Source organism: Oncorhynchus masou, chromosome 25, assembly GCF_036934945.1.
Source record: "Oncorhynchus masou masou isolate Uvic2021 chromosome 25, UVic_Omas_1.1, whole genome shotgun sequence".
In the NCBI taxonomy this organism is placed as follows: domain Eukaryota; kingdom Metazoa; phylum Chordata; class Actinopteri; order Salmoniformes; family Salmonidae; genus Oncorhynchus; species Oncorhynchus masou.
Window position 1 is genome coordinate 17402462 of NC_088236.1, and position 16456 is coordinate 17418917.

Genomic DNA, 16456 nt, shown 5'->3' on the forward strand with positions numbered 1-16456 from the left:
AACGTGTACTGTTTAGTTGCTAATGAGATTGTTTGAGGTTGTGTTATGCTGTGTGCATTCTTCATGCATTTTGTTGTTTGCTTGTCCACAGTTGGTGACCACTAATGAAGACTAGACCAAAGACCATGATCTAATACAAGACCTTCAGTATGTGTCATCCAGAGGAGGCTGGTGGGATGAGCTATAGGAGGGTGGGCTCCTTGTAATGGCTGGAATGGCATCAATGGAATGGTACCAAACACATCAAACATATAGAAACCACGTCTGCCTACATTTCATTAATTCAATTTCAGCCATTACAATGAGTCCATTCTCATATGCCCCCCCCACCTCTATCTATTCCTCTACCTCTATATATACCTCTAACTATACATCTACCTCTAACACTACCTCTATATATACCTCTAACTATAACTCTGTCTAAACCTCTACCACTATTTTTTTCTATACCTCTACATATACATCTTCCTATATCTCTACCTGTACCTCTACCTCTATATACACCTCTAACTATACCCCTACCTCTATCTATAACTTTATCTAAACCTCTACCACTATGTATTCCTATACCTCTACATATACCTCTTCCTATATCTCTACCTGTACCTGTACCTCTATATACACCTCTAACTACTGCATACCTCTACCTCTATATACACCTCTAACTACTGTATACCTCTACCTCTATCTCTAACTATACCTCTACCACTAATGATACATCTACCTCTACCTATACCTCTACCTCTATATATACACCTCTAACTACCGTATACCTCTACCTATATCTCTACATATATCTATACCTCCAACTATACCTGCAACTCCTCCTCTATCTCTACCTCTATCTATACATTTAACTCTACCTATACCTCTACCTTTAAATCTGACCAGCAGCATACCACCCTGCATACCACTCATGGTTTGCCTCTAAAGCTAAGCAGGGTTGGTCCTTGCTGGTATACCAGGTGGTGCTGGAGAGCCAGTAGGAGGCAATCTTTCTTCTGGTGTTGGAGGGCAGTGAATGGGGATATTGCCTCGTGTAAGGAGCTGTCTGATAAATGGATGTTCTGACACTCTGTGGTCACTGAAGAGCCAATGGCACTTATTGTAGGAGTGCTAACCCTAATATCCTGGCTAAATTCCCAATCTGGGCATCATCCACAGCTTCCAATTGGTTGTTGCTGTAAATGAGAATGTGTTCTAGGTAAACTTACCCGGTAAAAGTAGTATTAAATAAGAAAATATCAACTTAGAACCAGCCAGTGAAAAGTAAGTAGACTCCCCAGTCCCCACCATGTTAACAGTGAAATCATTATTCCCTATCCAAGGGAGGGGAGTGAACCAGGGCCTGTATGTCAGTAAGCAAAGCTCCAGAGTACAGCCCCTTCTCTACAGTATGTGACACCTGCGTAGATTAGCAGCACATAACCAGCCAGCATGAGCTCAGCCTCATGGCATTAAATCAGGGGACAGTTGGAATGACACTGGCTTGGTGTTTAATGTCGGGAAGGAGGAGCAGGGAGTGGGAAGCCACTCTTTCCTCTAACCTGTCTGCCTACCTGCTCCCAGATGTCTATGTACTTTAGCCTAACCGATCTCACAAGAATGGCATGACAACAATCGTCAGTAAAGTTGGCTAAAGCACATATGAGAAGAACCAGGGTGCTCTACCTAGCCAAGAATACATACCAGTATTACAGTTGACCCCTGATATGTACAATGGTTTGGGGGTTTTCTGAATTCTAAACTGGGGCATGTTGTATATCCAGAGCATGCAGATAGATAGATAGATAGATAGATAGATAGATAGATAGATAGATAGATAGATAGATAGATAGATAGATAGATAGATAGATAGATAGATAGATAGATAGATAGATAGATAGATAGATAGATAGATAGATAGATAGATAGATAGATAGATAGATAGATAGATAGATAGATAGATAGATAGATAGATAGATAGATAGATAGATAGATAGATAGATAGCTCTCCATCTCTGTTTTACTTTCTCTTCATTTTCCCTCTCCATCTAGCACAGATTTCAGCATAGACAGTCAGTATGTGTCTATCTTAACGGGTGCATGTTGCTGCAGGGGGTTTAGTGGAACAAAACGGAAAGCAGCACGAGGAGGGAACCTTTTAGTAAACCACAAAAACAGCCTGTCTGTCTGTTCTCCAGCTGGAGCTCTATATTCCAGCCAACAGACACTTCTTCCCCACACTGGCCACATGATGCACCTGTAAAAAGAGGAGGTAAACAGACACATTTTTCTTCTTGGCACAAAGGAGCCGTTTCTCCACTCAGCCAACAACAGTAGCAGTGATCCTTTGTTTTCATTTCAACTTGATAGGTCTTGTTAAGATACTGTCTAATTTCCAAGAAAGGTAGCTTATTCTCCTTGGATCTAACATTTCATTAAAGGCAATCGTATACAGCCCCATCTAAACTGGGTCAGGGAGCTTTCCAACAGTAATCAATGAAATGCTACTAGCCAAGGCAATTATGTTTACCTAGCATATAACGCGAAATAGCCAGACTCTTTGATGTGGAACATTGTTTTAGCGTCAGCTCAAGCCCACACCTCAACTACCTTTCCGGTGACCGCCTGGCCCGCTTTCCAAGTAAAAAGCCCCAATCGTGACTCTAAATACCATTTCCTGTCATGTCAAGGTGTGTGTTTTACTGGAACAACGTGCTGATTACTCAGAGCTACACTCACTTTCCCTCTTGAAAAAGTTTGAAACTTTCCTTGATTTCATTTTTCTTTTGCAATAGCTACAGCGTCTGTGAAACCTGTCACTCAGGATGTACAAGTGTGCGTTGCTATTTCATAAAAGCATTCAATCCCTGTCGGGTTATAGATAGTGTTTGCAAGTTAACTACATGATTTCTTCACAAAATCCAGTTTGCACACTTTCCTGGACACACAATCCTCCCCAGCCACACACATACGCACCACCAGCCCCTCGCTGACAGTGCAGAAGCCATGGTCTAGAGACAAAAGAGAGGCCCGGGCCCAAGCCCCTTTCCCCCAGCCCTCTAGCCCCCCAGCCCGCTGGCCCCCAGCCCTGGTTCCTGGCTCTGGCGGTTGTGCAAGCTGTCGCAGTAAGCAGCTGGTATATGGGATGGGAAAGTCTGAAAGTCTGTCTGAAAAAGCATGTATCTGAACTGCTATTGTGTTGCAACCGTGCTCCCTTACTCCCTCCCTCTACCATTCTTACCCTCTCCTTCTGTTACTCTCTCTCTCTGTCACCCCACCCCCTTCCCTCTCTCTCTCTTTCTTGCTTTCTTTGCTGCAGCCTGGGGTTCTTTGTGCCACACTTCCTGCCTCAGCTATCTCTGTCCAATCAGAAGCCACTCTGCAGCAGGTTCATCCTATCAGATTCCACTCTATCAGAGACTGGGTTCAATGAGTGCAAACTGCTCATCCCTGGTGATGACTGCACAGGACAATAACTTTTGCACAGAACTTGAGTAAAGTTTAAAGCATTTATTAAGAAATTGTGTAAAATGCTTTTACAGTTTCATAACGAACAGAACAACGTTGCATGTGTTTTTCCATCATTTGACAGCAAAAATAATAAAGAAAATAATACTGATAAGAAAGTGAATGTTTGAGTTTCAATCCGAGCATTGCCCATTGGCTTTAGAAAAGTCCAATATTTTCCTTTCTCTTGTGTTATTCACCTTCTTTCACGTGTCTTTGTGCCACCACCTTACATCCAGTCATGTTACACATTTTCACTCATCCGTTTCTTCTCCCTTCTCTTTCTTTCTCTGACCATCTCCTCAGTTCACCCCTTACCATTGGCCCTTGTCAGAGCAGCTATAGGATCATGATCTATGTACTGCAGAGTCCAGTCCAGTTCAACTCCTCACCCTGGTCCAGGCTTTAATGACATGACATGGACCCAGTCCACATACACCTGAGCCAGTCCACATGTGAGCCCTGACCCCTCCACAGGGTAATCCAGAAACTGCACTGCCATCCCAGACTGCACAGTGAGTCCTGGGTTACAGCCACAGCCGTGTATTCCAATAGGCAGACTTCAAACCCTGAGGTTGCGGTCATTTTATGCTCTCTTCATCATCTTCATCATCAACAAATGAAGCATGCAGAGGGTTGGTTGTTCAGCGTTCAGGGAGAGTGATGGTGGGAACCCAGTCATACACGCTGCGGCTCTCCTCACAAAACAGATGCAGTTTGTCCAGAGCAGGGTCTTTCCATGACTCAGCACCAGGGCTCTGTGAGAAAGAGAGATGTTTAGAATCATGACAATGACATCAGATAGGGAGCTAAACTATATAATATCGAATTAGATTGAATGATTGATATTATGATTGCATTGACAGATTGCGTTGACAGCGCACAGGGCGACTGTTATACGCAATAACTATGCGCATGTGGAAAATATGCTGACTGGATGACTCGTGATCAAACCGGTAGATCAGGACGTACCGTGACAAGAATGCAATGTGCGTCCTTGGGTTCGCCGGCCTCTTCTGTGCCCACGAGTTCAGCCAGGCGCTCGATATCGTTAACGCGTACCACGTTTATGCCGTTATCGAAACAGAAAGCCTGGATGAGGGTGAAGTGGATCTGGAGAGCGATGTCGCATTCGTACTCCTCGTCTGTCGCCAGAACGCAGAATGCCACATTGTCTGGATCACTGTTGGCATAAACAATATTAGCTGTTTAGAAGCCGGTCATATGCAATTGTAGACTTGGCAATGTAGCATATCTGTGCATGAATAATGATTCTGCATGACATATAAAACAAAAGGAGTGTACTTACACATTCATAATTTTGGCAGACTCATAGACTCCAACGGTAAGGTAGTCCTGCTTCTTTGCAGACACCAACAACTCCTCCAGGGCTGTGCCTGCACTTTGCACTCTGAAGACGAAAAAAAGACACCGGTGTTATTATAAATTCATTACATAGTAAGTAACACATTATCAAACATTTCCGACGACAGTAGCCTAGGTTTGCATTCGTATTAAGAATGTTAAAATGTGTATTTACCTATCTGTGGCGTCGAGTGCGCTCTCCTGTCCAAAGATATCTTCTAGTTCCAGTGTCATGATTGTAATCCAAGTGTGTATCTGGATTGTTAAAGAATAGACAGATATATACAGATTCGTTGTTCACCAGTAGTTCTTGCGTTATTCTGAGGTATGGCAGTGCTTCAATGCTTATATATCAGGTCAGCGGAATTTCTCGGCAAGAGGCGTGGTTTTCCCCTCCTGACTGTAGTGATGTGCTTTGGCTATGTGACGACTCCAACGTGTTACAGTAGCGTTTCTTGACGATCCCAAGTGGGGGTAGGATTACAAGAAATCTCCCCCACCTCACTCTTGGCTTGATGTCAACATCAGTACTGTGAAAAACTAAAAGTCCCCCTTTTCTGTCGATTTGAAATCATATCACCGCAAAGAGCAACTAGCCTTGATGAGCTGTAACTGCATCAACCTTCTAACCTGTTATATTTTGTTGAGTTGTATAATGGTATGCACTCCTTGGACATGTGTGCATTTTAGTGCCTCTTAGCCTCCACCTTGTTTTATATGTGCAATGCTTTTACTTATGCAAATGGTCATGGACAATTTTTTTAAACGATTGCACGAAAACCAAACGTTGTAAAGATGTTGATATAGACTACTTACAGCAACTTCAAATATAAAAGTATGCCATATCTAGTTCCACAAAGTTGTTCTTGGCTCCAAAGACAAATCTTAGCAGTGGCGCTTACTGAAAAATAAACGTGTTTTTTCACTGGACAATGACAAGCCGAAGACAACAGCTTGCACCCGGCACACGCGTGTGTTTTGTTTCGCGTCTGAGGGAGCAAGCATATAATTGCCCTTCTTGGCGCGTGGCGATTTATCGCCAAGACAAAGGCGGCTCTGACAGAATAATAGGCGCGTGCCCCACCTGCCTCCTGTTCTTTCAAGATGAGGACGGGGGCTCGGTGGAGGCAGGGTGTGTGTGTGTTGTGTGTGTGGTGGGAGGCAACTGAAACCGATGCGGACAGATGCATGCGCTCATAAAGAGTGGTGCGGCCGCCCTTCACTTTTTATCATTCTGATTGATTGTTTGATTGATACGTTTTACCTATCCACACTCTTTTCAGTAATCTGTCAGAGCATGAATAAAGACTTGACAGGCCAATCTCACTGGCTCGCCAAAGTTCAGCATTAATAGCATGCTTGAAAATTAAAGGTAATTTCCGACATATGCAGCATTTACCGTGAATGCATTCTCCGCTAATGCGGGAACGTTTCCTGTAAATGTCAATCACGCTACAAAGCTGATAATCAGCATTGTGGATTGAATCGACCCCAAACTAGTAGCTCTGGCCTACCACACACTGAAATTGGAATGCAATTCAGGGCTAATCCTATAGGGACTCCACTAGGACTATTTTTATGTTTTCTTTATAAATATTAATTTAGCCTAACCTATTCATAGAGTGCATCGTCAGTTGTCTCTGCGATTGCCTCCAAACGCTTAGTCTACCAGACGCTACAAGCCTACGCACATTTAGTCTGATTAGGCTTCTCAAACGCACATCAAATAGAAAGTTAGATAATACATAGGATTATTTTATGGTTATTATAATAAAGTGTTATTATAACACAGTAAATATTATCAGATCTGATATACAATATAAGCTAACATGGACAGGCCACCCTTTACACGGTGTTGGGTATTAGTCAAAGGATGCATAATGCTAAAACTGTGCAGAAGTCGCCCCTTGGTGGTAGTACATGAGAATGACCATTCCCCTATAAAACCAGTCAAGATGACACTCCATTGTAAGTCATATCCCTTACAGAAAGGGATAATCAGGTGCTGTTATTCTCTCTTTTGTTATGAGTGTTGAATCAATGATGCTACCACACACTATCCTTAATTCCCTCCATCCACCATCATACATCCTTTCATCCCTCCATCCACCATCATAGATCCTTTCATCACTCCATCACCTTTCAAGTGAAGTAGCCTAAAAAGGTCAAAAATTGGGCCAGCTTTAGCGGTCCAAAATCTGTTTGTGCTCTTGCAATCCCTTGCTGACATGGTCAAACCAAACTTGAAAATGTCTGGCATGATGAATGGCAGCCGTTGACATGATATCAGCCTCAATATCAGTCTATTTGTTCAAAGAATTTCTACATGTTTACTGTGGTTAAAAAATGGAATGGAATGTCTAACTTAAAAACATAGTTGGCCCAATAACTCTTATTTCCCAATTGACTAAAACAAAAATGGAACCATCAAATAATAACAATTTGTCGATGTCAATTCAAAGCCCTCATATTTGAGATTAGCAGCCCAAAAAGCAAATAGAAGCAAGGTGGTGATAGGTAGCCTGAAGGTTAAACATAACGTCTCCTCCTGCCTCCACACCTGGTTCCAGGCATAAGCAGTCACTTATGGAGTTCAGTTGGCTTAATCTCAATATACTATTGAGAGTAAGAAGAGTATACACCAGGTGCAACTTCAAAATGTGGTATTGCATCAGCAGTAATCTTATGTCAGTAACTGATAGTCAATTAGCCATTTCAGCTAACATTTTTTTTTGGATTGGTAGTTAGTCGAGCCAGCTATGTAAACTTGTAATTATGGCCGAATACCATACTGCACATGCCCAGGGGCCCTGACTTCCAGAGGGCCCTCATTGATTTTGTTAAACATTCTCACACATGCATTGGCATGAGTCATTACAAAATGTGTAGAATTTCAGGAAACTGGCTTTAAACCTGCAAAGCTTTCTCTAAACCCAGTGCCAAAATGAGTAGAATTGCAGGAAATTAACTGTAAAATATAAATTTCTCTCCACCGTTAAAGGGGGCCACTACATTTTTTTTTTACTGAGATGTGGGTTGCATAAAAAAGGCAAGAGCCGGGTCCTGGTGCCTGCCATGCAGACCTGAGGATTCTGTGGACGGCACAGGCTGAGGAGCATCTTCGTAGACTATACCAAATGGAGCGGTGCGCTCACCTTTTAAAGCTTTCGGTGGGTGTGACATCGGAACATGTACATAACGTAATTATTGTAGCTACATTTTAACAAAACTCCTCTCTGGGGACTCCGGTTCGTGTCCTCCTGTGCAGAAACCATAGCTCCCGAGGAAGAGATCCAACAAAATCAACTAGGCATTGGGGGAAGCCCCAAGTTAATTAAGACAAAATCTCTAACCTGTGGTAACCCAGTTCTCCCCTACAAAACGGCACACACAGGCTAAACAACGTTGCAGCACCATGGACAGTAGGCCTACCTGATCAGCAGTTTCAGCACCACTGCCACTGAACAGCGCCCTTCCGAACAGCACCCAACTCAGCATGAAACTGGAGATCATTTGAATTAAAAAAGGGACTTTTAATGACGATCAGTGTCAAACAATAAGAGTTGAAAATGTACATTACAATCATTCTGTCCGATTTACATTTCAAACCGGGATTAGTGATTTCTTTTAACCCGATTAAGCCAAATTAAATCTCTTTGATAGGTACAAAAATAACCAAATGTTCCAATACCATTTAGAGTTCATAAATCACTGATAACCCAGAAAATACACAATGTACCCTAACACTAACATAAATGCCTCACTGAATGGACTGACAGGTCATTACATTTGAGTATAGATAAACTGCAACACTGAATTAACATGTTAAATGTTCACCTCTCCATATGACGCAGACTTGAAAGACATCCAGGTCCAGACTATGAACCACTGGATAAAGGACTGAAACAGCTCATAACTAAAAAGGTCTAAACTAGTGAAAAATGGTTCAGCAACTGGCTCCTGAAAATGGGGATTAATTACAGAGCACTATGTCATATTCAAATTTGTACGCAAAACAAATCAAAGAAAGCACAAATACCCTTGTTACAAGGGAAATACATTATTATTTTTAACACAAAATCTAAAATGGCCAAATGTCCTGCAATGGCTAAAGCAGTGTATACAGATCAACAGTTTTCATCTAGAATCATGAGAATGCATTTATACTATGGATGCTGACTGTTCAAACTAACAGAGAACATAACTACACTATGAAAGGAACTGGTAAATCGCTAGCAAGGTACATATCAAACACCTACTGGAGATGCACCATACAGGTGGACAGAATTAACTGTTGTCAGTTTGTTTTGCTTTTCAATAGAGAATTCAGGTTTTAGAAAGTCTTCAGCAATCATGGGATGTCTACACATTACTACTCATTCTCATAGTCATCCTCTCATCGAGGGGAAAAAGCACACTATGCATAACAATGGAAATCTCAGTAGTCCATTTTAGCACTTGAACAAGGCATTAGAACAAAGTGCTTCAAGAAGAACAGTAGTATTACAAGAAGTAGGCCAATCAGGTAGAGACAGAGGATACTGTAATAACAAAACGTCCCAATACCCCTTTCTCTTCATCCACAAACTTTCAATTAACATGATCAATAAGTGAAACCTTTAAAATAACCCTCTCCCACCATTCCCTTTTTTAGTTCATTCACCACCAGCTCTTCTGTTTACATCTCGTCCGAGCGGTGTTGCTGTATAATGATGGATGTAGGCTCCCTGTCGGTCCAGTTCTCCTTGGTCCCTGGAACCTCATAAGCCACAGTCGTTCCCACTGGATCCCTGGATCCCTCCTGCAGGCCCCCAGCCCCGGCCCCCGGCTTCAGCTCAGCCTGACCAGGACTGGGGAAGTCTGCAGACGAGTTGCTGTTGAACCCACTCTCAGACTGCTCCACTTTCTGGTAGTCTGGTGTGTGGTTCTGCCCGCCAGTGAACATGGCCTTAGTGTTCTCCACCTTGGCCACTAGGAGGAGACTGCGAGGCTCAGCGTCATCTACTTCCTCCCCAGGCTCAGAGTAATCCAGGGGCAGAGGGTCTGGGGTGTCATCAACAGCAACAGAGCGCAGGGTCCTGGAGACAACTACAACAGAGGAGAAAGGTTTAACATCTGCTCGAATCTTAAATACATTACTCGTCTTAACGGGAAGAGACAGGGAATATTTGATGAATTTTATATGTTATTTATTGTTGTATACATAACATTACTTTAAAGAAAAAAGAATAATATTTGGTTCATATTATTATTATTATTTTTAAATAGCTTTATCATTTCAGACCATCCTTGTTTTTGTAACTTACCGGAGGGGGGGGTGTACATCTCCTTCTGTCCAGGGCTGCGGCCAAACGGGCTGACAGAGGGGAAGACGATGAGGCAGAATGACAGCAGGAACACCTGAGCAGAGAGAAGAGAAAACTGTAAGAAAGCTGACAAGTGTGTGTGCAACCTAGGCTTATAAACCCAATACATGAGATACATCCGTCTACAATGAATTATGCAAGAAGTATTTGCATAACTTTTTTATATCTTCCATTAGTTTTCTTATGCTAAAATAACATTGCCTTGTATAAGAATATCATTCTTCTGATTAGAGACCCAAGCAGGGCTCCAGTCTTTATTAACTAAAGCATAAGTACATGTTGGTTTATTGTTCCAAAATACCATTATTTGGCAGTGGGACAATAATGGCTTTAGCCTCAATAGTACACTAGTACAGTACAGGCTCTCCTGGTCCTAAAGAGGGAGACACTTACAACCATCTGGAGCACCATATGAAAACATAATCAAGCCTCAATCAGGGTTGATATTACTATAATGTTCAAATCAGTTATAATAATGTCAACATACAGGCTGGGCTGGCACCCTGAAGGAACAGGATGTAGCAAGCTGCCTCAGCACACACCGTGTTAACAAGGTTTAACTTCAATTTGGAAAAGATTGACAACCAAATACATCTGCAGACAAACTTGTGTGAGATTCTTTCAGTACCAGTAAATTACTACAAGCTCTAATTCCCAGCATGCAAAACAGGGGCCATGAAGTGGTGTGAGGGTTAAGCTCTACTCTGTGTGTTAGTCCTCTTACCATGACACATGTGCTGGTGGTGGTAGTCTTCATGGTAGACATCTTCATCATGCCCTGCAGCTTCATCAGCTGCTCTATTAGAGACCTAGACAGGGGGAATAATAATAACCATCAGAAACATCTACAAACGTCATTCATTCATCCTCAGATGAGCATCATACATAATAATAGTGGTTCCATAATCATGGTAATGGCAGTAGTGGCGTCTTACATGTTTTGCTTCTGCAGCAGTTGGACCTTCTTCTGCAGATCCTGGTTGTGAGCAGTGCAGATGGAAACCCTAGGGACCAATTAGCAATACACTCAGTCAACCAACCAACCAAACTTTATTTAAAACAAACACCCTTTGACCCAATGAAGACACAGCAGGCTCAACATTGGTGAAGTGAAATAGTTTAAATCATATGACTAATGCACTGTGTGTGCCTTTGATTTCATTTTCAGAGATCTCTCCATCCATTCTCTCTGACCTGTTCTCCAGGCCATCCACATACACCTTCTTCTTCTTCCTACTCTCCTGGGCCGACTGCTTGTTGCGGATCTTTCTCCTCACCCTCTTCAGTGTCCTCTCCTCAGTCTGAGACAGCGGGAGACAGACTACTCACTTGACATGGTAATGTATATAGTGCTGAGGAGCAGTCTGCAGTCTCACTGCTAGAGACAAACAAGTTGTCTGGGAAGGTTTCTCATTTAGTTTGATTGGAATTGATTCTGCAGGAGACAGGAGTCATTTGAATCATTTAAAAGACATTCTGTTCACTAGTCATTGGCTATCCCTTGATATTAGCAGCCTCAGTACTAAGGTAGCTACAAAGTAGCTAGTGTCACATCTCCCTTGTGAACCTCATTAGTCATTGTCTGCACTGTTTTTTTTACCTTTATTTAACCAGGTAGGCAAGTTGTCATTTACAATTGCGACCTGGCCAAGATAAAGCAAAGCAGTTCGACACATACAACGACACAGAGTTACACATGGAGCAAAACAAACATACAGTCAATAATACAGTATAAACAAGTCTATATACGATGTGAGCAAATGAGGTGAGATAAGGGAGGTAAAGGCAAAAAAAAGGCCATGGTGGCAAAGTAAATACAATATAGCAAGTAAAACACTGGAATGGTAGATTTGCAATGGAAGAATGTGCAAAGTAGAAATAAAAATAATGGGGTGCAAAGGAGCAAAATAAATAAATTAAATACAGTAGGGAAAGAGGTAGTTGTTTGGGCTAAAATATAGGTGGGCTATGTACAGGTGCAGTAATCTGTGAGCTGCTCTGACAGTTGGTGCTTAAAGCTAGTGAGGGAGATAAGTGTTTCCAGTTTCAGTGCTTTTTGTAGTTCGTTCCAGTCATTGGCAGCAGAGAACTGGAAGGAGAGGCAGACAAAGAAAGAATTGGTTTTGGGGGTGACTAGAGAGATATACCTGCTGGAGCGTGTGCTACAGGTGGGAGATGCTATGGTGACCAGCGAGCTGAGATAAGGGGGGACTTTACCTAGCAGGGTCTTGTAGATGACATGGAGCCAGTGGGTTTGGCGACGAGTATGAAGCGAGGGCCAGCCAACGAGAGCGTACAGGTCGCAATGGTGGGTAGTATATGGGGCTTTGGTGACAAAACGGATTGCACTGTGATAGACTGCATCCAATTTGTTGAGTAGGGTATTGGAGGCTATTTTGTAAATGACATCACCGAAGTCAAGGATCGGTAGGATGGTCAGTTTTACAAGGGTATGTTTGGCAGCATGAGTGAAGGATGCTTTGTTGCGAAATAGGAAGCCAATTCTAGATTTAACTTTGGATTGGAGATATTTGATATGGGTCTGGAAGGAGAGTTTACAGTCTAACCAGACACCTAAGTATTTGTAGTTGTCCACGTATTCTAAATCAGAGCCGTCCAGAGTAGTGATGTTGGACAGGCGGGTAGGAGCGGGTAGCGATCGGTTGAAGAGCATGCATTTAGTTTTACTTGTATTTAAGAGCAATTGTAGGGCCACGGAAGGAGAGTTGTATGGCATTGAAGCTTGCCTGGAGGGTTGTTAACACAGTGTCCAAAGAACGGCCAGAAGTATACAGAATGGTGTCGTCTGCGTAGAGGTGGATCAGAGACTCACCAGCAGCAAGAGCGACCTCATTGATGTATACAGAGAAGAGAGTCGGTCCAAGAATTGAACCCTGTGGCACCCCCATAGAGACTGCCAGAGGTCCGGACAGCAGACCCTCCGATTTGACACACTGAACTCTATCAGAGAAGTAGTTGGTGAACCAGGCGAGGCCATCATTTGAGGTGAGGCGAGGCAATCACTGTCCTTGGATAACACCAGAATCTGGCATCGTCATTCTTAAGGAGTGTATGGCATTTGGACCAAAGTTCTCAATGGTTTCGGTGGTCTCCACAGTGTCAACAACCAAATTACCTTAGTAAGAGGCATGCAAGAAGGTATGGCTGCTCCTTCTTTAGCAAGAAGTCTCTTTTCCTCATCAGTCAGGATGATCTTCTTGAACTGGAACTGAAGGAAAGAAAACAGACATTTTTAAGAGACAAGGCCTTCAACAGATCTTCAGCACAGTTACATAACTTTGCCACTGGGTGCCAACAAAACTAAGATTATGTCTTGTGAAATTTTTATTGTTCATGAACTCAATCACAGTTAATGCCATTCTTATTAAAACAATGAGAATAAGTTTGACAAGCCTATTAAATACTTGTTTGATCTTTGGGTTTGACAATAGTGCTTCTGCTTTTCTCATCTATAATACCCATTTGATGATGTGAAACTCACCAGATCCGCTTGGTTGTCCTGTGTAGAGTCCTCTATGGAAAAAGCGCAGGGTAGTTCTTCACTGGAATAATCCTGTTCCATTTCCATCCCCTCACTGTCCAGGTCGTCTGATGAACACGAGAGAACAACACCAGATCTTTATGGTCACACATGAACAGTAAAGTTATGGAACCTTACAAGGATATTTCTGTGAAATGTTCTAATCCAAGGATGAGTCAAGTGACTCTGAACTCAAATCGTCTGAACTTAATCTCAAAAGCATGGGGACAATAATAAAGACCGGCACCACCTAATTCCACCTAACTGAACATCTGATTGCTGATTGGCTGGCGTGCTACATTCTTCAGGATTCATGACCAGCTGGGCTGGGGGCGGTGTAAGGTTAGACACCTGGGAACCCCTTCATATGTCATGTGTAGCCCCCTAGAGTTAGTCTGCAGATGCTCAAACTACAAACAAACTATTCAATTAATTGAACTGTCAACACACATTTTATTGTCATGCAACTACTCCTTCATACCACCCAAAGCTATGAAACTGTTAGCCAAGTGTAAAGGTCTAGATCAACACTTACCCAGATCAATAAAGACATCCATATCCAGCTTCTCTGCCCTCACGCTCTGTAGAGCATCCACGTCCTCTTCCTGGAGCAGATAGTAGCTGTGGTCTGTCTGCACGGTCAGGGCCTGAGGGTACTCAGCCTGGAGCTCCAGGGCCATCAGGGGATTGTTGGAGTAGTCTGGGCTGGACAGGGAGTACCCTGGGCTGGGCGCAGGGTCACCGTCACTCCCCTGGGAGCTGGTGAAGGCCAGGAAATTCTGTCCGACTATGCCGCCAGTGCTGCTGTCGTCAGAGATGCCGCTATCGCTGCCCAGTGGAGATTTGGAGGGACAGGAGGTGGCAATGTTGTTTTCTCCCTCAAGCAAGCTGGACAGGAAGTCCTCAGTGTCCATGCCTGTCAGCATCTACAATACAGCAGGAAGTTAGTGTCCATTCTATTCAAGATTACTTGTTTATCCCACAAAGAACCATTGTGAAATAGAGTTTACCGGCTATAAAATAAGGAAGTATGTCACATTTTGATGTAATTCGATATTAAACTACTTCTGCTTTACTAGTACGACATGAAATTAAAGGTTTGTTTCCTGCCAATCATCAAACTATTATCGGTTAGTAAACATAAAACAGTGTTATTCCTGAGTGGGAGACATACATCTTGCTCAGAGAGCCAGTTTTCTAGCCCACTTCCATATGGGAGGAAGGGGTCATTAGCTCCCGTCTCTCCTTCCTGGAACAGGATCCCCAGAAGATCCGCCCCATCCATATCAGGAACATCCTCAGTGACTGACATCTGGCAAACACAACCAGCAATAAATACATCAATTCTGGAAAAACAATGTGAGACAGAACTAATTTATTTGTTAAAGTAATAGGTAAATAGGAATACCCTAAACCATATAAATGAATTATAACTATCGTTACATGTCATTTCTGGACAGGAGGTATTCTTAAGAGAGATTGCATTGAGAGTTACCACGTCCTAGCGTTTGGCAGTTACCACACAGTATACAGCAGATGAATGAAGGGGTCATGTCTAGATGAGATACAGCTTTTGTCAAATTTGACGTCAAACGTTGTTTTTATACATTTTAGCTAACTCTTTACCCTTTTCCTAACCTGCTGCGTAAATTCTCCTAAACCTGCTACGAAAAGTACATTTTGACAAAAGCTGTATCCCTTCTAGACATCACGCCATGAACGAGCTCATTCCTATACTTCGCCCCGCCCACTTTCCCCTTTTGTCACACGAGAATCAACGAAACAAGCCCGAGTGAGCTCACAAATGTTAGTATAGAAGACAAACATTGCACTTCAAATATAGATAAAGTAGTTACATTTCAAGTTAATTAGCTACATACCATAATGCTGTCAATCGAGCTAGTAAACTATTGTAACACCAGTTTCTGTGCTCATTAGGCTGGAGCTTAGCAAGTTAGCTTGCTGGGTATCCAGTTTACATTACATTGTCAATGTCCTGGTAGTTTATCTTGCTACCTAGCTAGCTACAAGAGCATTGTTTGCATAGACAGATGCACTGACAGTGACAGACACAAGGATGAGTAGTTAGCTAGTAGGTAGGCACTGGGAAATCAGATTAACTAGCAAGATAGCTAATGTAGCTAATCAAGAGTTTGTTTGAAAAAATATGATTTTCTGCATAGCTGACCAGCCAATGCAATACATGCTCCATTGCCAACCAATTCGATAAATTATATCTCCATTAAATATGAAGAATCGATGGTCACAATTAACTGCACACCTCCGCCACATATATAACAATGAAATGGTTTGTTTGAGAAAAAAAAATAAAAAATCAGACAGCAGCTAACGCGTTAATTTCGCTAGATAGCAAACACGATAGATTCCTATGAACAAATGTTGCTGAGAGGGCGTGGTCGTTGTATGTTTACGAATCAAATAAAACGCATTCATTTCTCATGCCTCAAATGCTCTTACCTTTCTCAATATACAGCCTGATAAGGTAGGATAGCATTCGTGTGAGTCAGTGCAATGATTTTTCTTGTTGTCTCTTCCAAATTTCTGTCTCGCACACTCTTCCAGATAAAATCACCTTCCAACAAGACAGATATTGCGTCATCAGTAAAGACAAATTAGCGTGTGTAAAATTTCGCCCTTGTCCTTATGGGAAATGTAGTATGGTGTGTGCTGC

The 16456-nt window shown here is 42.5% G+C and overlaps 2 protein-coding genes across 2 annotated transcripts; both read right to left on the minus strand.

Moving 5' to 3' along the window:
- Positions 1–3480: 3480 nt before the first annotated feature.
- On the minus strand, positions 3481–5209 carry LOC135513508 (growth arrest and DNA damage-inducible protein GADD45 gamma-like). The gene is made up of 4 exons (XM_064936386.1): positions 5033–5209; positions 4802–4903; positions 4465–4675; positions 3481–4250 (listed from the first exon to the last, which is right to left on the minus strand). The coding sequence occupies exons 1-4, from the start codon at positions 5089–5091 to the stop codon at positions 4137–4139; spliced, it is 486 nt and encodes a 161-aa protein (XP_064792458.1). The 5' UTR covers positions 5092–5209; the 3' UTR covers positions 3481–4136.
- Positions 5210–8369: 3160 nt separating this feature from the next.
- LOC135513831 (cyclic AMP-responsive element-binding protein 3-like protein 3) lies at positions 8370–16391 on the minus strand. The gene is made up of 10 exons (XM_064936786.1): positions 16243–16391; positions 14939–15076; positions 14300–14690; positions 13726–13832; positions 13360–13452; positions 11418–11524; positions 11159–11227; positions 10948–11032; positions 10164–10257; positions 8370–9945 (listed from the first exon to the last, which is right to left on the minus strand). Exons 2-10 carry the CDS (start codon positions 15074–15076, stop codon positions 9536–9538), a joined length of 1494 nt encoding a protein of 497 aa, XP_064792858.1. The 5' UTR covers positions 16243–16391; the 3' UTR covers positions 8370–9535.
- Between the last annotated feature and the right edge of the window lie 65 nt (positions 16392–16456).